We start from the raw sequence: 23225 nt of genomic DNA, 5'->3' as shown, positions 1-23225 counted from the left end.
TTTTATCCTGCAGGGAGGAGCACCGTCCCAACGTTGTTTCCGTAGCAACCCAAGCCAACGACAGTTTCGCCACGATGGCCAATAAGACGACGAGGGAGGCGGAGACAAAGGTGAGGATCGCCACGAGAGACATGATGCAATTACTGGGATTTAGGAATTAAGCTACAGTAATCGATTATTTAAGTAATCGATTAATCTACGGATCAGTTCAAATAATCGAGTAATCAGATTACGAATATATAATGCATTGGAGAATACATTTAAGATATGTAAAACAAGTGGTTTTGCTTGCAATTATATTTATTTTTGCTTGCTAATATTACACTTTCAAAAGAAAACATCCGAATACGAAATAAAATTCCTGAGTGTTTCTTTAAACGATGCAGCATTGTGCTTTCATTGCACCAGAGCAATAAATGCGTTTAAAAATAAATTGAAATTCCTGAGATTAGCCTCAATCGATATATAAACATATATCAAAATTAATATCGAACAATAAATGAGGATATCAAATAATAAATGATCTAAGTACAACACAAGAACAATTAGCTAACTTGCATAGGAAAGTCTGCTAGCTTAATTGCTATAAAATGCTAATATCTATTTTTTTTTTACAAAGCTCTAAAATCGTTCAAGCACATATTCCTACAAAAAAACTGATATACTTCTAAACTAAATAACGAATGCATAAACAGACTAGCTCAAACAGAAAGATACAGTTGTGTTCAAAATTATTCAACCCCTACAGTAGATAAGTGTTTTTGCAAGTTTGACATTCATTTTTCCATCTTGTTTATAATCACATCAAATAATGACATGTCTAATAGACAAAAACAACTTAAATAACAAAACTATTTTGGGAATATTCCAATTCCTTTCTGTGATAACCTCATTAACAAAATTATTCAACCCCTCTAAGTCCACCGCTCTCAAGAACAAGCGTTTCCATCGGGTGTGGTCAAACAGCTAATGACATAACATTTGTAGATGTGAACGAAACCCTAATGAGCAGCAATTACGCAGATTTAAATGGACTGTGACACATAGCTCTTCTTGGAAGTTAATGATATCTTTACAACATGGTGAAGTCCAAGGAATGGTCAAAAAGTTCAGAGAGGAGGTCATTTCACTTCATAAGCAAGGATATGGATATAAAAAGATAACAAAAGGACTAAAAATGTCAAGAGACACAACTGGGAGCATAGTCCGCAAAAGCTAAAGGCACAGTGGAAACGCTACCTGGACGTGGTGAAAAGAGGTTACTGTCTGCAACTGTTGTGCGATACCTGAAATGGAAGGTGGAAAAAAATCCTGGGGTGACCGCTGAGGAACTACGACAGCACTTGTCAGAGGAAGGTATTTAGATTTCATCCAAGACAATAAGACGCACACTGTGAAATGATGGCTTCCATCCCAGGCACACCTCACTGCTGACTCCAAAGCACAAGAAGACTCGACTCCAGTATGGCAAAAACCATGTGGACAAACCACAAAGGTTTTGGGATACTGTTCTCTGTAGTCATAAGACCAAACTAGAACCTTTTGGGCCAAAGGATCAACGGTTCGTGTGGAGGAGAAAGAATGATGCTTACAAAGAAAACACCTTGCCTACAGTGAAGCACGGTGGGTGGGGGGAGAGGGTCAGTCATGCTCTGGGGTTGTTTTGCTTCTTCAGGTACAGCGAATCTTCAGCGTGTGCAAGGTATTATGAATTCAGTTCACTACCAGGAGATCTTGGATGCAAATATCATGCAGTCAGTCAGTGCAAAGCCGAGGATTGGAAGAGGTTCGACCTTCTAACAGGATCCTAAGCATACCTCAACATCTACCACATCTTGGTTGCAAAAGAAGGGCTGAAAGATTCTGGAGTGGCTCTTGTAATCACCAGACTAAATCCCTTTGAAAATCTCTTGTGGGACTTGAAAAAGGCAGTTGCAGCACGCAAGACCAAATATGTTCATGAACTGGAGGCCTTTGCCCATGTGGAATGGGCAAAGATAACTGTGGATCGCTGTAAGAAATTTGGGTCCAGCTAATTTTGTCAATGAAGTAATCACAGAAAGTCCATAAATTGGAATATTCCCAAAAATATTTTTGTTACATCAGCTGTTTTTGTCTATTTGACCTGTCATAATTTAATGTGATTTCAAACCAGATGGAAAATAAATGTCAAACCTGCAAAAACACTTATCTAGTGTGGGGGGTTGAATAATTTTGAACACAACTGTACCTTATGTTGGTAGCAGTTGGATTCAGCTATGTTGGACAAGTTATGGCATATTCACTGTCGCCACTAGAGGGCAGTGTATTCACTCAAATCAATAAAACTACCGTATATGCAACACTTTCAAAACAAACCATTACAACGTCACTCTATTTAAACGGATCCTCAAAGCAGCAAATGCGATTCGAAGCATTTTCTAATTGAATTACTCGAGTTAATCGATGAATCATTGCAGCACTGTTTAGGAACAAATGTCGTCAAATTTGGTGGGCTTGACTAATATTCTAAAAATAAAACTTTCAAATATTTAACTCATTGGCTGCCATTGAAAGTGATAAACATCTAATCTGTTTTGATCAAAATGCTGTCAGTGGCAGTCAATAAAGTGTAGTATAAATTAAAAATGACTCAGTGTTTTTTTTTTTTTTTTTTTTTTTTTTTTGTCTTTTTTGATGTGCGTCTTCAAATAAAATATTCATTTTGAAATAGAGTATTAAAAATGATTTGAAAATAAATATGTAAAAAATAAGGGAATACATAATGTTTATTAAATTCCATTTTTTTTAAGTGGGGAAAAAAATAAAATAAACTAGGGCTGTCCCAAACGACTAATTTTCTCCCGATTAGTCAGCCGACTATTTTTACGATTAGTCGACTAATCTAATAATTAAATTTTTTTTTTTTTTTTTTTTTTTACTAATTTAGCAATGAAATTTTTGTTGACGCTTATCAATTCACAAAAAACATATTGGAACACTCAAATTATTTATTAAAGTACAAATAAACACGTAAATAACAATAATAAATCACAAATAAACTATGAGTTCAAATGCTGATAGAATTAACTAGTGTAACATCCCGATTGAAAAGATGGTCTCTTAAACTGATGGTTTACAACTTTTATTCCATCCTTGATGTAAACACACTGTAAGAGCTACGGTGCACACAAATAAAGCAACACAATTAGAAATTAACAAAAACTTTTCACCTTTTTCCTTTTAAACCTTATTTATATATCAATGAATTGCCTATATGAATTGCCTTTACCTTAATTTATTACCTTATCATTGACAATCTCTCCCTTGAGTGCAATCACTGTATATACTGTATATATTTATGACCTTTTAATCTTATATAATTTTCTATACCATAAAATAAACCTTTCAATTAGCATTAAGAACAATACTAATAGCACTTATAGGCCCATTGTCAATGAAACATTATTATTTAGTAAGGCGACAGCACCCTCTGGTGTACAAAAAAAAAAAATTACCAACTGCGTGAAGGCGCTTGAGGTGTTTATTCACGGCCGACGTGCAGCCGAGCTTGGCATTGAAGAGACAGGACAGAAGAGTGTACTCTCCTTTGTTTCTTTGAAATAAGTCAATGTTTTGGACACTCTGGTGCGCTTTTTTGGCTTTGTGCCGCTTTCCCCGCTTGCAAACAGAGCATCCGACATTCTAACTTTCCACGCATATATTTTTTTAACCCTTCATTAACCGTCGACGGGATGTTGTCCTCGTCGACGGATTTACGTCATCGATGACGTCGACTATGTCGACTAGTCGGGACAGCTCTAAAATAAACATTACATTTTTCAGAATTAGGGTTATGGTTTTATTATTTTATTTATATATATACTGTGTGTGTGTATATATACAGTGGTACCTCTAAATACGATCACTTCGACACACGATCTTTTCGACATCCGACGTAAAATTTGAGCCGCCATTTGTTTCTACATCCGACGAGTTGCTCGAAATACGACGACATGACAGCACTGCAAACGAACGCACGGTGGATTTTCTTGTGTGAGAAATCAACACAGTTTTCAAAAAAAGTTGATACAGTTGGAGAAACAAGGAAAAAAGTGATGCTTACCTTTGAAATGAAGATGCAAGTTATAGAAAAATATGAGCTTGGGGGTGCGCGTCCCTGAACTGGCTCAACAATACAGCTCCATGGTCCTCTTCCGACCACCGTTCGCCACTATTTATAAGTTAAGGTGACAATTATTATTGTGGTAACATTGCCAAGGAAATCGCCAGCTTCGTCACGTTTTTATCATTTATTTAAGAACTTATCCAACACAAAACGCCCATTGTCTTAAGCAGTTGACCGCTCTCAAGAAAACGAAAGTATTATCTCTACCGCACCGACCTATCTCACTGAGACGTCACCTTCGCGGTGCGTTCAGGGACAGTAAAAAGTGTCCGCCATATTAGAATCCGATTCGTTACATTATTTACAGGAATAATTATTAATTATTCTTATTATTATTATATTATTCTGAATTATTTATTTATAACTTATTTGTTTTTCTATGTTTAATTGCCATTTGTAACAGTGCCAGCAGTATTTATTAAGAATTTAGTGTATGTTTTTAGGCTTTGGAACGAATTAATGGAATTATAATGTATTCCTATGGGAAAATCCTGCTCGACATACGACCATTTCGACTTACAAACAAGGTCCTGGAACGAATTAAATTCGTATGTAGAGGTACCACTGTATATATATAATATATATACAGTGCCTTGCAAAAGTATTCGGCCCCCTTGAATCTTGCAACCTTTCGCCACTTTTCAGCCTTCAGACATAAAGATATGAAACTTAATTTTTTTGTCAAGAATCAGCAACAAGTGGGACACAATCATGAAGTGGAACAACATTTATTGGATAATTTAAACTTTTTTAACAAATAAAAAACTGAAAAGTGGGGCGTGCAATATTATTCGGCCCCTTTACTTTCAGTGCAGCAAACTCACTCCAGAAGTTCAGTGAGGATCTCTGAATGATCCAATGTTGTCCTAAATGACCGATGATGATAAATAGAATCCACCTGTGTGTAATCAAGTCTCCGTATAAATGCACCTGCTCTGTGATAGTCTCAGGGTTCTGTTTAAAGTGCAGAGAGCATTATGAAAATCAAGGAACACACCAGGCAGGTCCGAGATACTGCTGTGGAGAAGTTTAAAGCCGGATTTGGATACAAAAAGATTTCCCAAGCTTTAAACATCTCAAGGAGCACTGTGCAAGCCATCATATTGAAATGGAAGGAGCATCAGACCACTGCAAATCTACCATGACCCGGCCGTCCTTCCAAACTTTCTTCTCAAACAAGGAGAAAACTGATCAGAGATGCAGCCAAGAGCTCCGTGATCACTCTGGATGAACTGCAGAGATCTACAGCTGAGGTGGGAGAGTCTGTCCATAGGACAACAATCAGTCGTACACTGCACAAATCTGGCCTTTATGGAAGAGTGGCAAGAAGAAAGCCATTTCTCAAAGATATCCATAAAAAGTCTCGTTTAAAAATTGCCACAAGCCACCTGGGAGACACACCAAACATGTGGAAGAAGGTGCTCTGGTCAGATGAAACCAAAATTGAACTTTGTGGCCACAATGCAAAACGATATGTTTGGCGTAAAAGCAACACAGCTCATCACCCTGAACTAGGGCTGGGCGATATGGCCTTAAACATGTATCACGATAAATTGAGCAGATTTATCTCGATAACGATAAATGACGATAAATTCGCCCAAGCGGACTGTTATATACCGTATTTTTCGGACTACAAGTCGCGTTTTTTTTTTCATATTTTGGCTGGGGGTGCGACTTATACTCAGGAGCGACTTATGTGTGGAATTATTAACACATTATGATATAATTTCACATGTTATTTTGGTGTTTTGCAGTGACACTGATGGTTTTGTAAAGTTGTTAGCATGTTCTTATGCTATAGTTATCTGAATAACTCTTTATAGCTATGGCCCCTTTCGCGTTCTGCCTTTGGCAGTGTATGTTCAATTGTATTATTGACTTTTTTATCTTGAAATGGATGCATTTAGTTTGTGGCGCTTTCATGCCCACGTGAGGGCGCACTCGCACTTGTTTACGTGGAGAAGAGTGCTCACACGCCAGAAGAAGACGGACAGCTACGTAGCTCTGAGTGAGTGGGCGAGTTACAGCGAGAGAGAATAGACGGCTGCGAGCCTACTTTCATTGTTTATGCTTTAAAATCATCTCTACAGAGGCAACGCCTGCGTGTATCATCTTTTCTGTTGTTGTTGTGTGTTTTCCACCCGCGATCGGACACTTAGAGCCAGTTGTGTGGTTGTTTGAACGATGTGCTAATGATAGCGAACGCATGCTAACCTGTTACTTATTACTAATAGTACCTAATTATCATTTATTTACGTTGATCCGAACCTGTTTTCTATCGAGGACCAAATTGATACAGCAAATTATACGGACGTCCAGTATTATCTTTTGGGAGTTCGCTGTACAGCCAGGACCGAGCTGTAGCGTAGGACAGTATATTCACATTTCGTTGTTCATGCACTGTACACTGTATATTTATTTAGCATGTTGTTCTCTATTGTATTTTTATATTAAATTGCCTTTCAAGATGACATGTCTGTTCTATGTGTTGGATTTTATCAAGTAAATTTCCCCCCAAAATTCGACTTATACTCCGGTGCGACTTGTACATGTTTTTTTTCTCTTCGTTGGGCATTTTATGGCTGGATCGACTTATACTCAGGAGCGACTTGTAGTCCGAAAAATACGGTAATTTGAAAATCTGAATCAACGCATGAAATACAGATTAACTATATCTTGTTGATTTATTTAACAGCATTCAATTTCATATACTGTATTTAATAATTGTACATGCAGTCTAAACATTAAGTTTATAAAAATGTATTGTAAGCAATAAGAATTCAAGTATGAACATTTATAACAGCGTGTATGACTTGAACAATGTACATTGTCAAAATCAATATGACTGTGCAAACATGTAATTGTAACACAAATGACTTGCAGCTTGAACAGTACACTTCAAAAAGACAACTTATTGTTAATGGCTGCTGTGATATAATTATTAAATACAAGTGTTTACTTTATGGTTTAAGGCCCCCCCCCCTCCCCAGTGCATTTTTTAATAAATGCACGCACAATAAAAATAGCTGGGGCCATTTCTCGGTCATTATAAGTTTCGCCGTTGGATTGTACTTTATGCGGAATTCTTTACCATCACAAAAGCTATCAGAGGAATCACACACAGACAGATACAAAATAACACCACATAGTAATTGCTAGATGCAGTCCGTGCCCAATCCACTCATTAAGTTCAGCCGTTTTGACAAGGTTAGAGCCTCTATCCGACTCCATAACGTTCATTTGTAGCGTTAGCCGCTAGCTAGCGTTAGCCTGGCTATCAGTAGAAAGCACTGAAAGCACCATCTCCGGAAATCGTGAGAACAAAGGAGGACATCGGGTGAAAGCCCGTCTGGATGCCACCAAGAGTCTACTAAATGTCGGTTTAAAGTTTGGTGAACCTCCCTTAAGCCACACTCCATCACGTTTTGCTTGTAGCGTTAGCTGCTAGCGTTAGCTTACCGGGCTTTTGTTTGATTGGCTTCCTGATGATCACGTGACTCCCTACGTAAGCACATTCACTGCTTTCTTAAAGGGGAATGAACATAGACGAACAACACAGAATCAAAGCGGGATGAAAAGACTATATTTTCTTGTTTTATTAATTTACCGAATTTACCGACATGGTCAAAATTACGTCGGTCATCGTTAAGAATTTCGGTGACGGTAAATTTTCGGTTTACCGCCCTGCTCTACCCTGAACACACCATCCCCACTGTCAAACATGGTGGTGGCAGCATCATGGTTTGGGCCTGCCTTTCTTCAGCAGGGACAGGGAAGATGGTTAAAATTGACGGGAAGATGGATGCAGCCAAATACAGGAACATTCTGGAAGAAAACCTGTTTGTATCTGCACAAGACCTGAGACTGGGACGGAGATTTATCTTCCAACAGGACAATGATCCAAAACATAAAGCCAAATCTACAATGGAATGGTTCAAAAATAAACGTATCCAGGTGTTAGAATGGCCAAGTCAAAGTCCAGACCTGAATCCAATCGAGAATCTGTGGAAAGAGCTGAAGACTGCTGTTCACAAACACTCTCCATCCAACCTCACTGAGCTCGAGCTGTTTTGCAAGGAAGAATGGGCAAGAATGTCAGTCTCTCGATGTGCAAAACTGATAGAAACATACCCCAAGGGACTTGCAGCTGTAATTGGAGCAAAAGGTGGCGCTACAAAGTATTAACGCAAGGGGGCCGAATAATATTGCACGCCCCACTTTTCAGTTTTTTATTTGTTAAAAAGGTTTAAATTATCCAATAAATGTTGTTCCACTTCACGATTGTGTCCCACTTGTTGTTGATTCTTGATAAAATATAAAAATTTTATATCTTTGTTTGAAGCCTGAAATGTGGCGAAAGGTTGCAAGGTTCAAGGGGGCCGAATACTTTTGCAAGGCACTGTATATCAGGGGTCGCGTTAACCGAATATTTTCCGTCGTTGACCGATTTTTTAAAACGGTGACGGAAAAAACTGAAGTCCACCTGTCATATGAACAGGTTGCAATTCACACCCCAGACCACAGGGTGGCGAGTGCGCATATTAATTAGCTATTGTCTCTCTTGATGCATGACGTCGTTGGCCTTACTCTGAAAAATGTCAAGGCAACTGAGTGTCCGAAGTTTCTTCAAAAAGCCCCAAAACGGCGATGGTGTTGATAAAAGAGGTGAAAAAACAGGGACTGCACAAGCGGGCACGCAATTCAAGTCCATGCGCACCAGGAGGAAAGTGTAAGACTCCGTTCAGACCACAGCAGGTGAACTTTTAATTTCATTGTTCCATAATGTAGCCTACCTACTGGGGCCACAGTCAGCTGTTTTTGTCACTGCGGAGAAAAAGTTACATATTCATCTGCTTGATGTGTGATGGCATGTTCTGTCAAAATTTGCTCCCTTATAAAATTTTGTTCCCAAAGCTTTTGTGGCGCTGGAAAAAGCCCTCTTTTACATTCAATTGGACTCTCAATGTTATCCAAAGGTGCTAACTAAACTAGATACATCATAAACATACATGTGCAACGCAAAAATGCCGTAAATTAATACTTAACGACACGGTGAAGTCGTTAACAGTGAGAGCGCGGGGTGCAGTTGCTGTGTGCAGCTAACATGGTAGGATGTGTCTGAGAACTTTTGTACATGTCTTTACATGTTCAAACTTAAGTAAATATTCCTTTCTTTAAAGAAAGTTTGTAGTGTTTACTTTGGAATCGCTGCATTCACGGTCATTTTTAACGTTACGCGCATGCGCAAAACGGCAAGGTAGCAATTTTTGATGGGTTGCAAAATTTGTCAGAACGCCGGAACGCGCGCGGCTCTTAAGTGTCTCTGTCACGTGACTGTGTCGTAGCCGCTAACGCGCTCGGCCAAATAGACACACAAGTAGGGAAGGTGAATTTTGCCAAACAAAGGGTCACCACAATGTCATTATCATCATTTTAAAAATTTAAGTGACGGGTAAAAATAGATTATGACCGGATTTTTATGACCCTGTCAGTCAAAATGACAGACAACGAAAAAGTCTAGCGCAACCTCTGATATATATATATATATAATATAAGTATATGTTTTTTAAATTTTGTCAAAGAACGGAAAACCCAATAAATAAACTACAGTGATGCCTCGCTACTTTGCGCTTCAAACTTTACGCCCTCAGTCCATCGGGAGGTTTTTTTCAATGAAAAAAATAAAATTCTGTATTTTATTCAAAAATGTTAAGAAATATGCATGTATACGTTTACAAATCATTGTTTTCTTTTGTATATATATCTCATTTATATCATAATTATTACATTTGCAGTGCTTAAAAACCATTTATAAAAATATACATATAAGGTTTTTTGTTTTTTTAAAATGATTTATACTTTGGCAAAAACGGGGAAAAAACATGTCTTTTATGTATCTCTTTACAATGCTTTTAAATCTGAATACATACAGTAATACAGATTTTCAATTTTTGTTGTGGGATCAAGAAAAACAAAGGATCACTGTATTTGTTTTTAAATTCAAAAGAATAAATTTGTTAAAGGAGGGATGAAAAAGCACACGTAGATATCCAGGTGCTAAGCACCGCCTTCTGGCGGTCAGGTGGAATGAAGTAGAAGTAAATTTTGTCCGATTTTCTAACTACCGAAATGTATCATTTTAAAAACTTAAGTGGAGGCGCTTGATTTACTTCCAGTGGTTCGGTTTCAGTTTAACACTAAAATTTGACTGAACACAGATGTATCCGGTGCCACGTTCCACGTTGGACGAGGCCCGCCGCCGTCTGCGCCAGATTCAGCGGCAGAAGAAAGTTCTGAACGAGAACATGGAGACATTGGAGAGGGCCCGTGCAGGAGAGGTCTTGCGCTGCCAGCTGGAAGCTCTTGCTGCGAACAGGTAGACTGAATTTTTAACCAACTTCTCAATCAAAACTTGAGGACTACAGAAATTATCAGGATTGTACGTCTAGTGCCATCAATGACACTTAAAGTCCTCCTGTCACATCAGGAGGTACTTGACTCAATTTGACTGGTTGTACTTCACTTAGCCACAACCTGTGGTCCTTTTGTTTGTTAAATGAACCAAAAAAGGGCAAAACACAATTTCAATCCAATTTCATTGTTGGCCAGCATCAGTAACCGGAAGAAATGCAATCGAAGGCTGGCTTTGTCATGCGTTTAGTTTCATTGCTGTAATGGGAGTCCACTTGCTTCCATGTCTAACGCGTTCTCTCTCCCTGTCACTCGCTCGCCTTCTCACTCGTGCAGTGAACTTTTAGGGTAAAATCATGTTCTTTGGGACTTAAGTCCTACTCTGACCCACTTTAAATTTGGTCAAGCGAGCCCTTGCACTGTCAATGAATATTAAATGCTGTTTTACATGCAGTCCTATGCCTTCTGCCGGAATCCTTGGCTTTCACATTGGTTTCACCGAAACAGAGGCGAACCGTTACAAAAATTAATTTGATTTTACAATTTCATGAGTCTTGATAATTGTTTTTTGAATACTCATTGTCAAGATTTAATCATTTAGTTAGTGTGAAAATAAACTTGATGGGGGACTTTAAAAATTAACATTGGCAGCCAGTCATCCCAGTTTAAATAAATTGAATGTCTATTGTTGTCAGTGGCAGGGAATGAGTAAAAAAAAGTAATGTATCGTATGTAGAATCTTGTTTTATTTGTGTGTATATTGATTAAAAAATGGCAAAAGAGAATAGTTAATGTTTTCCCCTTTTTGAATCAGAAATGCAAATAAATGTATATACAAAAAATAAGTGAATCAGTGTAATTTTTTTCTCAAATATTTTGAATAGATTTTCTCAAACCTCAGTTTTTAAAATTAAAACGTATGTTTATCAGTAAATGTATAACTAAAATTTTCAAAGTATTTTTATTATTCCTATTCGCTTTTGTTATTAAATGGAGTAACCGATGAATTAGAAAATGTTAATAAATTTAAATAAGACGAAAAAAATTAATTAATTCAAAAGAATTCAATAAAAGAATTAAAGTATGTGCAGGGTTTTACAATGTCCAAGTCCTGTTTTTTTTTTTTTTTTTTTTCATTAAAAAAATGTAAATCTACAAAATTAAAACTGATGAATGAATACACTATTAAGGGGCCCAAAAAGAAGATTTGCAGTTTGTCCTCCAAAACTTCAGATGGCGCTCCTGAGCTTGATTTTTGTGTGTGATTTTAGCGAATCCAGTGAGCAGGCTCGCATCAAGAAGACTGTGGACGCGTGGATACACCTGATCAGCCGTGACGTGCAGGTAGGCCCCTCCCGCCTCACCCTCACCAGTTAACACATTCACTGCCCTTGACGGCAATAGATGTCCATCCCAAAATGGCAGCCAACGAGGTAAACTTGGATTTTTACTGAAGAATTCTCTTTGTTCACATATTGTGCAATGCACAGGCCAAGGTCGGGGAGGAGTCATCCAATCGTCAACCCGTCCCGGCATTATCTCGGCAAGGGGCAGCGGCCAGGAGAAACCCCGCCCACACAAGTCGGCCAATAAGCTCGCTCAAAGGAACAGAAAGTAAAAAGATTGCTGTGGCGGGAAGAGGACCCCGAACCCAAACTGCCACCAGGCAGGTACGTCTTCCTCTCTCCTGATCGATCAGACTTGTACACGACCATACTTGGCGTTCAATACTCCAGGGGGTGCCGCTCGCCGCCTCTGTACTGACGGACGGCGAGGCGTACCTAACGCGTCTGTACGGGAGAGCACCACAGGACATCAAGAGGATCCCGGAGCTTCCCTTAAGATTGACAGTGATGCCCGCTGATGGGAGGCCACGCCCCCTGGTGGCGGACAGTGTGAGAGGTCAGACTTGAACGTAGCGTTTTCTCAAAACCGGCATCTCTTGGAAACAGGAAGTGAAGCTTATTGCCTTTTCTCAGGGGCAAAGTTGAAACCTTCACAGCCACAGGCCTTCCCCTCTGCACCTCCACAACGCCAGTCCTCTAACCTGAGCTCTGTGGGACCCACTGAGGCTCCTTCTCCTGCCATAGCCATCCCACTAGGTCAGTAATTCACAGATACAAGGTTCCGCCTTAAATGCTGCCCGTTTCACCGTGATCCCGTCCCATCTAAAGCGCATCCAAGGATAGGCCCCTCCCCCAGATGGCAACAAACAGTGACACCGATTCCTGTTACACTGTCACGTGTGGAGCATAAAGAACCGGACACTCGCACAAAGGCCCCTCACGTACCCGATGCTAGCACAAAGGACCTTCAGGTACTGGACCCTAACTCACCTGAACCTCCTGCCGCAGACCTCCCATCCCAGCCGAGTCCTGTACCCGTGGAAGTGCAAGAAGAGCTTGCCTTGGCGTTGGAAAGTCTGCCAGATGGAGGACTCGATGTGAGTTTGCAAGTTAAAGGAAACGTAATCATAAAAGAGGGATGACATACTGCAACAAGTGACAAATCAATTGAAAAAAAGTGACATAAAAAGGCTTTAGAATAGAATTGAATAGAAAGCCTTTATTGTCATTGTACAGAGTACAAAGAGATTTAAACCTTCGCCATTACGTGCACTACATAAAATAAAAGCAAAAGTACAATGAGGCTAATATAAAAAACACAAGTTACAGTGTACACACATTGGGAATAAAGTAAATAAGTGACAAGCAGCAGCAAGTAGTGAGTTAGTGATAGTAAAACAGTGCGTGTATGAGAGTACTTATACAAGGAGCCAGACGGTTGGTCTGATATGATGTGCACAGATATTGATGTAACAGTGCAAAATGTGGTAATGTAACTATGCAAATATTGTAACTGCAGTACCCAGATTAAGCAGTTCCCTGATTGAGACATGTCTGAGAACATATTACTTAGTGGGATGCATGTGACAATGTTGTGGCATTAGCAATGACTGTCATTTCTGTGCAAATTTGAGTATGGTGACAGCTCTTGGAAAGAACCGTCTCTGATTCTGTTTGTTTTGGCTGGTATGGCCCTGTAGCGCCTGCCAGGGGGCAACAGGTTGAAGAGGTGGAAGCTGGGGTGTGTATAGTCTTTTATGATGCTCCTTTATGATTGCCCTTCTTAGCCACTGTAAAGTGTAGATGGTGGAAAAGAGAACAAGGGAAAGAGGCAACCGATGACCTTTTGAGAGTAGCTCCTTGTTAGTCTTCCTATTTCAGCTGCCTTGGCCCCGCTCACTAAAAATTCTTCAACCAGAAGATGGTGTCACACCCAGAATGAGTGTCTGCTAGCATGCTATCCATAGGCTGTTGAAGCTGTGTGAGCTTTCTATCAACATATACCAGCTAGCACAGCTTGAGAAAGCGAGGCATGAGTGTCACAACCAGAATTGCTGAGAAAGAGTTGGGCGTTCCGTGGTGCCTGGATTTGGACGGAATAACTAAGATGGTAAAAGAAATGCGTATTCCAATTGTAAAATGAAATTAGTGCAGTCATTTTCATTTTCTCACATGGTCAGCATTTCTTAGGACCGCTTAAAATTTGATGGTCATCAGCCAAAATTTAGTAATAGTAGTTCATACTGGCAGTTCAAACCAAAATGGCAGACTAGTTGTTAAGCGAAAATGATTTCAGGGGCAAAAAAACCCCACGTTGCTACATTTTAAGGCTTAACTTTGGGACTTACTGTGTCTCGTTGCTAGGTAAAATCGGACTCGCCTGTGTGTCAAGAGAAAACTAAGTCAGAGGAAGGCGTTGAAGCTCCGCCACCCCCATCGATCATTGTTGAGGCGATGGAGACGGAGGAAGACCAGGAGGAAGTGAATGGATTTCCTGGAACAAACTTCCTGTCTGTCGCCAATGTGGTACTACTGACAATGCCTGTTGTCTAGCATCTAACATTTGGTACCTACATCAAAAATCTGATAACCGACATCTAAAATCTGATTACTAAATTACTTACAAATATCTGACGCTTAACATCTGAAAAGTGAATAACATCCGACAACCTGTAAAGTCTACAAACCATCATCTAACAAGTTCTGCACTCTAACGTCAAACGCCTGTCAACAAGCGTCTAAAGGTATATTAATTTATTTTACTGTAATTTTTGGACTGTAATGCCGCCATCCACCAAATTTGACACACTATAATGTCTTTCACATCAAATATGTTTATATTGAATTAGACTGAACTGTCTTTTTCATTCCAAAAATAACATAGGTCACAGTTTTTACATTTTTAAAAAAAAAATTCACCTATATAAGCGTGTAATGGTATAAGGGCTGCAGCTATCGATTATTGTAGTAGTCAATTAATCGATGAACTAGTTAGTTCTAATAATCGAGTAATCGGATAAGGAGCATGAAAAATTAAAATACCTGAGCTGAGCCTCAAACGGTAAAAAAAAATAAATTAGGATCTATGTACAACAGAAGAACAATTGGCTAACTTACATAGCAAAGGTCCATTAGCTTAAATGCTATAAAATGCTAACGTTTTTTTACAATGCTCTTAACAAATGGTTCAGACATATTCCCACTGTTAGGTTTTGTGTTGGAGTCGTCGTCGTGCGGACCAGTCACTGAGTCGTCGCCGTGCGGACCAGGCACTGAGTCGTCATCGTACGGACCAGGCACGGAGTCGTCGTCTGAGTTTTCGTCGTGCGGACCAGGAACGAAGTCAGAGTCATCTGCTGGCGGGACAGCAGCGGGTTCAGCGGATTCGGCAGGACCTGCGACTCTGCTGCTGTCCCGCCAGGAGACTCCGCCAAACCCGCTGCTGTCCCACCAGCAGACTCCACCGAACCCGCTGCTGTCCCGCCAGCAGACGACCCAGACGCTGTTCCACCAGCAGACAACTCTGACTCCGTTCCTGGTATGCACGACGCCGACGACGACTCAGTGCCTGGTCCGCACGACCACGACTCCAACACAAAACCTAACACCCACAAAAACGGCTAAATATATTTATAAAATAATTTACGAATGAATTAAAAAACATTACCTCAAACAAAAGCTTACGTTGGTCTTAACAGGGAGCAGTCGGATTCAGCCATGTGAAATGAGGCAGACCAGAGGGCAGTGTATCCACCCTAATCAATAAAACTAAATGCAAACAGTTTCAAAATAAACCATTACAACACCACTTTAATTAAACGAATACTCGAAGCAACAAAATTGAATTCGATATTTTATTCTAATCGAATACTCGAGTTAATCGATTAATCGTTGCCGCACTAAATGGTGTACAAACTTAAAAAAAAAAAAAAAATTTGTCCGAGAGTTTAAGATTACGCTCGCCACGCTAAATGCTAATGCTAATGAGAACGCGAATGTGATGCTAACGCTTCGCGCCACCTAGCATCACGTTTGCAACGGTGTCACAACCCCCGTCCCTCTTACCCCCTCCATGTCTTCCGCGTCATTCACCCAAATTGTAGTAACGCGCGCCTTCACATCCTCAGTGACTGTAACAGCATTGCAAATATGGGAAATGTAATTAATTAGATTACTCACGTCTAGTGCTGCAACAATTAATCGATCAACTCGAGTATTCGATTAGAAAAAAAAAATCGTGTTAAATGTTGCTGCTTCGCGTATTCGTTTAATTAGAGTGACGTTGTAATGGTTTGTTTTGAAAGTGTTTTAGTTTTATTTAGGTGGATACACTGCCCTCTGTTCTGCCTCATTTCACGTGGCTGAATCCAACTGCTCCCTGTTAAGACCAACATAGACTAAGCTTTTGTTTGAGCTAATGTTATTTTTTATGCATTCGTAAAGTAGTTTATAAGTATATTTAGCGTTTTTTTTTTTTTTGTGGGAATATGTGTCTGAACCATTTGTTAAGAGCATTGTAAAAAAAAAAGAAAGAAAAAACGTTAATGTTTTATAGCATTTAAGCTAGCGGATTTTTGCCATGTAAGTTAGCCAATTGTTCTTTGCTGTACATATATCCTTTTTTTATGTCGTTTGAAGCTCAGCTTGGGTATTTTAATTTCTTATGTTCCTTATCGGATTACTCGATTATTCAAACTAACTAGTTCATCGATTAATCGACTACTAAAATAATCGATAGCTCCAGCCCTACTCACTACTGACAAAAATAACGCTGTTAGTAACGCAGTTATACTCTAATGCCGGTATTAACAACACTGGTTACTACTCACCTCTGCTGACTAAACTACTAAGTTTTAACACCAAAGATCTGACATTTAACTTCCGACAACTAACATCTAAGATTGGAATAACCTCAATCATCTGATGGGCAACATTTAACAGCTAACACCTCATCAACATCTGACCATCATCTGATTTGTGACATCGGTGAGATCGTCAAACTGACAAAACCAATGACAATATCATTCCAGGAACAGGAATCCGTAGTCGGGTCAGATCCGTCTGTAGCGGGCGAGGAAGCAGTCCATCTGGATGGCGGTCCGTCTCCTCCTCCGGCGGACTACCAGGGTCCAGACTTCCCCCCCAAGAAACACAGTTTGCCACCTACCCTCAGCCATAGCTGCGTGCCCAACCTAGATGACGACATGCTCAACCGTATGGTGCAATGGTAAGATTGTCGTCTGGTCTCTTCTTCGAAGGATAAAGAGAGCTTGTTTTTCTGGTTATTGATTGATTTGTAGAATATCCTAGAACGATTTCCTAACCCATTTATTGGTAATTGTTGTATCGCCATATGGTGAGATCATCTTTATATCGCAAATTGTATCTTATTTTGTGGTACCCAGAGGTTCCCACCTCTATTTCTGGTAACAGGTAGTCTGTCCTGGTTTATTGAGGTTGCAACCGTTTTGTCGCGTTTAGGGTGGAGCAGCAGCTGATGACAAGATTGATTTGGGAGCAGTATCCGCCTCCTGCACTTGAGCAGAAAGCCCAATCCGATGTGGAGGAACGCAGTTTCTCCTCAGACGTTGGTGAGTGGAAACCCTGGCGAACATCTGGAACGTGATTTTTTTTTTCCCCTCCGGACCTGGCAGATGTTGAAGGTTGTGCTTTTGTGCTGCAGCGGATGTCGCCGGCGGAGATGATCCCCAGTTGCTCCTGGGCGCCGGCGACTGCGTAGACTCGACTCACGTCAAGAACCTAGTTTGTCAGGTTTTGGCTGAGATAAAGGATCAGGTGCTAGAACCGAAGGACGTTTCGGTACTCTCACCGAATCCGGAACTAAACGAAGGTCCGAGGGTAGCCACGCCTTTTCAGGAGAAGATTCTTCCCGTGGTTCCCGTGATGACTGCAGTCGTCACACCTCTACCTACCCCTCTTCCGAGCCCCGTTTCGTCCATCAAGGACCCCTCACCCCTCCCTACGCCACCTCCATCTGAACCGAGCTACTCGCCTATCGACGATTCTGCTATCGCAGCCCAACCAGGTTGTACAGTTAGAGCTGTTTTGGGAAATTGTGTTATTAGCATTTAGGCCTTTTGACACATTTTAACTCTTGGCTGCCATTGCCGGCGCTAGATGTCCAATCCATATTGACCGGGGGGAATCAAAGATAATTGTACGTTTAGCACGGTCAATGGCACGGAAACAGCATTCAAAGCCAGTCTTTCCGGTTTTGTGGGTATTTATAGGTCACTTCCTGTTCATTTTAGGGCATTTACAGGCCACTTCTATTGGATTTGAAGTCACTTTCTTGTCCAGCAACCCAAAATAATCAGAAAGTGACCAAAAATCAGTCACCAAAAATCAATATAATGTATATTGTCTAATGATTTCCTGACCCATGTAGCAATTATTTTTGTTTTGCCATATCGTGAGATCATTGATAATGTGAGCTAATCATATTTTATCGTGAGGTACCCCGATATTACCACTCATAGTAAATAGTCAGAATGCCTTGTATTTGCTATTTTAAAAGCTATTTTTCTGCATTCTTTTCTCAGTTGACTCAGAAAGGTATTTTCTTTGCGGATTATTTCGTGTTTAGAATGCCAAATGCCCTCTATTTCTGGACTAACCCTTGTACTTAGCACTCCTCACACCCTGACTATTGTTCCGTACCCTCAGAACCTGTATCCACACCCGTCCCCAGCCCTGAGCAGAACCTCGATGAGGTCCTCAACACGACGTTTTCCCAACCTGACCTCCAGCCGGACGCAGAGGAGGACCACCGCACGGTCTCGCAAGTGCCTGATGTTCAAGAAGAAGCTGTTCCTTCACCTCCACGTGTCCCACCTCACGAGCCCGATCCGGACCCCGCCTCCGGTCCTTCTGAGGACTCCTCATGTACCACCAGTTGTACCGACAGTACTACTGTGACAGGAAGCGATACGGGACTCAAACTGGTGTCGGAGGGTGAACTGCTGATCAGCTTCAGCCACGTGGACGCTATGACAGGTGGTTAGTAGTCGTTCGTTCATTCACCGTCACTCCAGACGTCGGACAATCGGTTCATTCCAGTTGACATTGTTGGTATTATCTCAAAGTAATCTTTTGTGTCTTTAGAGGAGGCCAGTTCGTCAAGTTCTTTTCAAGAGGTGAGGAATACTGAAAGCCTGGGCTCTCGAACTCATTTCTTTTTCCAAATTGTGTTTTTTTTTTTTTTGTTTTGTTTTTGTTTTTTGTTTAGTTTTATTCTATTTAGACTGGAAAAAATGCAACCTCTAAAACGAGTAAAAAATTACTTGAAGTGAGATAAGATTAGCTTATAAGTTATAACAAGAAAATTCTGCCAATTGAACAAGCAATTTTTGTCTTCGTAAGAATTCTTAAAATAAGACATCCATTCAGGATGAATGAGTTCTTGAAACTAGTTATATTTTACTAGTTCAACAAGATCTTGAAACAAGTTATATTTTACTAGTTCACCCTGAATGGATGTCTTAGTTTAAGAATTCATACCAAGACAAAAATTGCTTGTTCCATTGGCAGAATTTTCTTACTTGTTATAAGCAAATGTTATCTCATTTCAAATCATTTTTTACTTGTTTTAGAAGTGGCATTTTTTTTCCCATGAGGAGCCAAAGTATTTGCACCCATAGTGATTTTGCAAGTTCACCCACTTAGAAAATAGGTACAGGTCTGAAATTTCAATCATAGATGCATTTCCACTCATAGAGACATAATCTAAAAAAATCCAGAACTCACACTGTAGTTTTTTTTTTTTTTTTTTTTTGTAATTTACTGGGGTTCATAAGTATTTGTACCCCTGAGAATTAGCAATAATTATGACACTCAAAGAGTTTTCAGTCTACCTTAAAAAAGTCCACCTTTACCCCATGAGTAACATCCCACCCTGCACCAGTTTAAGCACATACTGTAATTGTCACTTGTGCACCCTACAGTCAGTCATAATCCAACTGCAAGACCAGAGAGCATTCAAAAGACACCAGAGAAAAAAAAAAAGAGCTCCACAAAGCTTGAAAAGTAAAGGGGACAATTGGAAAGCAGCCTAGTGAGAATAAATCAACAGTTGCAGCAATTGTTAGAAAATGGAAAAGGCTAAACATGACTGATAATCTACCTCGGACTAGGGCTCTATGTAAAATCTCTCCTCGTGGGGCATCACTGATGATGAGAAAAGTGAGAGCTCAGACTAGAACTACACGGCAGGGGGTGGTCAATGACCTGAAGAGAGCTTGATCCACAGTTTCAAGGCTGCTGTCAATAGAACACTACGGTGCAATGGTTTAAAATCATGCATTGCTCAGAAGGTTCCCCTGTTGAAGCCAGTACATGGGAAGGCCCGTCTGAAGTTTGTCAGGGACTATCTAAATGATGCAGAGGCGTCATGGAAGAAAGCCATGTGGTCAAATGAGACCAAAGTACAACTTTCTAGTGCAAACTTTACTTGTTGTTTGTGGAGGAAAAAGAAGGATTAAGTATAATCTCAAGAACACCTTCTCCACTGTAAAGTATGGGGGTGGAAACCTCATGCTTCTGGGCTGCTTTCGGCAAAGGGGACAGGACGACTGTACTGTATAAAGCAGAGGATGAATGGTGAAATGTATGGTCAGATTTTGAGCCACAACCTCCTTTCCTCAGTCAGAGACTTGAGGATGTGTCATGGCTGGATCTTCCAACATTACAATGATCCGAAGCACACATCCAAGCTGACCAAGGAGTGGCTGTGTAAAAGAGTATATCAAGGTTCTGGAGTGACCTCAAGTCTCCAGATCTCAATCCAATAGAAAATCTTTGAATTGAGCTGAAACCTGGCAGATCTAGAGAAAATTTGTGTGGAGGAATGGGCCAAAATCCCTGCTACCATATGTGAAAACCTGGTGAAGAACTAAAGAAAACATCTGACCTTTGTAATTGCAAACAAAGACTTCTGCACTAAATATTACCACTGATTTTCTCAAGGGTACAAATACTTAGGAACCCCAGTAAATTACAAATAAATTATTGAAACATCATACAATGTGATTTACGGATTTTTTTTTTTTTTTTTTAAGTTTATGTCTCTATGAGTGGAAATGCATTTATGATTGAAATTTCAGACCTCTATTTTCTAAGTGGTTGAACTTGCAAAATCACAAGAGGTGCAAATACTTCTGCTCCTCACTGTATATCATGAAATATCCTAATTAAAATGATTTTTTTACCCAGCACAATGAAGCGTGTGCTGTCAATCAAATACATAAGGCGGAGTCAGTTAAGACATAGGCTGGATGGATCGTTGAGTCTAGCTAGCTTTGCTATTATTTTATAGCATCACTTTTAGAGTTACTTCGAGAAGTTGCGAACCGGTTGGATAGTAATAAAGGGCTTTTACCTGAGCCTGAGCGAGGATTTCAGCAGCAGTGTGTTTTTGATTAGATTCTTTCTGGAAATTTACCCAACAGTTCATCAACGCTACCAAATGCTAGCGCAGCGAGCCAGAGTCATAGACTCCAAGATCCAGCCAATCACTTAACTGACTCTGCCTTATGTATTTGATTGACAGCACATGCTTCATTGTGCCGAAAAACGACATTATGAAACAAAAAGGTTATTGTGGACAAAGGCATTATGAAAAAAAAATACTTTATGAAATACGCTTTTTATCTTGTAAAATATTTTTCATAATTATATTACCTTATTTTACATTTAAAGCAACACTAGGTAACTTTTCAACCTTTAAAAATATTTTCATAACATTTGGGATATGTTGACTGTTAACTAGTTGAATGACACCTCTTTTATATCTTGAGGGGGTGCATCGCTTTCAATGGCACTAATTAACTTTGAGGAGGGTGGCAGGAATCCTGCCACACAAAAAGACTACAAATGTGCTGACTGCTTTATGGCATACGTCACTTCCCCCATTTCATTATAAAGACCGAAGTTGATTTGCACGCTTTCGCGCGAATTCTGAAAAGATGGCAGCGCTGCAAAAGAGACAAAAAGTTTTGTCAGAGGAGGAAAAAAAAAAAAGGTAGGTGACTAGGGATAAAGGATACTCAAGAATAAACATTGGTTTTCACTCGCTCCCACCCTCAACTGAACTCGTCAACGCTGACTTGTTCAGGTGGGGTGGGGTGGGGGTTTAGCTACACTGAGCCACACGTTTGCTATTGTATAGCCACAACTGGATTCATTACCTTATTACTATTCATCCTTCACACAGCCGCTGGAAACAGAAATGTCGTTTAATCTATCTGCAGGCGACTGGGGATCATCATTTCACAACACTGTGCGGGTTTGCGCTGGTCTTTATGGGAAATGCAGTCTTCCTTAAAGCAAAACACTACCGCTTTTGTCCACCAGCCTCGCTAAAATCAACCAAAACTGCCTACTGTTGCTTTAAGAGCCATATTGCACAATTTGTCTGTTATTTATTTAATTCTCTTTATTTCAAAATACTGTTTTTATTTAGTTAGTTTTTACCCTTTTGGGGTTCCGTACCTCAAAGCATTCAAATCTACTTCACTTCCTGTTTGCTGCTTGATCACATATAATTCATTTTTCTAGGACTTGGATCCTCCCAGTGAAGGGCAGGTCCCAGTGCACACAGTGGAAACGGTCCATGTGAAAAACAGAACTTTGGTACTAATGCACACTCACGCTCATGTGCGTGCATCTACCTGACCGTGACCTTTGACATACCTGTCTTTAGCGACAGCCGGACGATCTGAGCTCAGGGGAGGTGACGCACTCCACTACGCCTCTACTTGATGGAAGTGGAGGTATGACATCTTCGCGACCGAATCACACGACCGCAATAACGACGCATTTCCTTTAACAGAAGCTGTTTTGGAGGCGACCGACGAAAGTATCAACTTTGACCCGTTGCCGGCGCACGGTCAGATGTTGACCTCTGACCTCCCGAGTCGACCCCTTCAGGTCACGTACAAGCACACACGTGAATATGTGAAGAAAGAGGGCCCAATATTTAGCAAAGTCTCCACTCGACAGTCAGGTAGGCGCTTTTCACTGTCGAGTAGATACGATGACCGCAGGCTGGGCCGCGTTACCATGACAATGTTGTGTCGCAGACCCGGCAGAAGCAACGCCCACGGGACCCAACAGAGTTGAATCGTCATCGGACAGCTCTAGTGATATCTTCTGACTTCCTATCGTCACAAACGTTGCACTTTGCTGATTTGGTTTGGGTTTTTTTTGTGTGTATTTTTTAAAAATAAAACAATAAAAAAAAACGTAATTCTCTCTTTTTCATTTTTTTGGGGGGGTATTAA

The 23225-nt window shown here is 40.3% G+C and overlaps 1 protein-coding gene across 2 annotated transcripts in view; it reads left to right on the top strand.

Moving 5' to 3' along the window:
• The window catches only part of kiaa0586 (KIAA0586 ortholog), a 34541-nt gene extending 11344 nt beyond the window's left edge, over window positions 1–23197 (top strand). Inside the window, exons 5-21 of one of the 2 annotated variants that reach the window (XM_057860024.1) lie at window positions 14–110; window positions 10387–10544; window positions 11851–11923; window positions 12070–12249; window positions 12316–12481; window positions 12559–12681; window positions 12754–13022; window positions 14290–14451; window positions 16956–17152; window positions 17407–17516; window positions 17609–17971; window positions 18613–18942; window positions 19051–19082; window positions 22501–22575; window positions 22646–22715; window positions 22775–22948; window positions 23025–23197. In XM_057860024.1, the coding sequence (XP_057716007.1) occupies window positions 14–110; window positions 10387–10544; window positions 11851–11923; window positions 12070–12249; window positions 12316–12481; window positions 12559–12681; window positions 12754–13022; window positions 14290–14451; window positions 16956–17152; window positions 17407–17516; window positions 17609–17971; window positions 18613–18942; window positions 19051–19082; window positions 22501–22575; window positions 22646–22715; window positions 22775–22948; window positions 23025–23098 (2653 nt within the window). In that variant the 3' untranslated portion in view covers window positions 23099–23197. Of the gene's footprint in view, window positions 1–13; window positions 111–10386; window positions 10545–11850; window positions 11924–12069; window positions 12250–12315; window positions 12482–12558; window positions 12682–12753; window positions 13023–14289; window positions 14452–16955; window positions 17153–17406; window positions 17517–17608; window positions 17972–18612; window positions 18946–19050; window positions 19083–22500; window positions 22576–22645; window positions 22716–22774; window positions 22949–23024 lie in introns of both variants that reach the window. The other variant, XM_057860023.1, reaches the window with a different exon arrangement.
• The last annotated feature ends 28 nt before the right edge of the window (window positions 23198–23225 follow it).

The sequence above is a fragment of the Corythoichthys intestinalis genome, chromosome 15 (genome assembly GCF_030265065.1).
Source record: "Corythoichthys intestinalis isolate RoL2023-P3 chromosome 15, ASM3026506v1, whole genome shotgun sequence".
Classification (NCBI taxonomy): Eukaryota; Metazoa; Chordata; class Actinopteri; order Syngnathiformes; family Syngnathidae; genus Corythoichthys; species Corythoichthys intestinalis.
The sequence above is the reverse complement of the archived record's forward strand: the minus strand, read 5'-3'. Positions and strand labels throughout refer to the sequence as shown.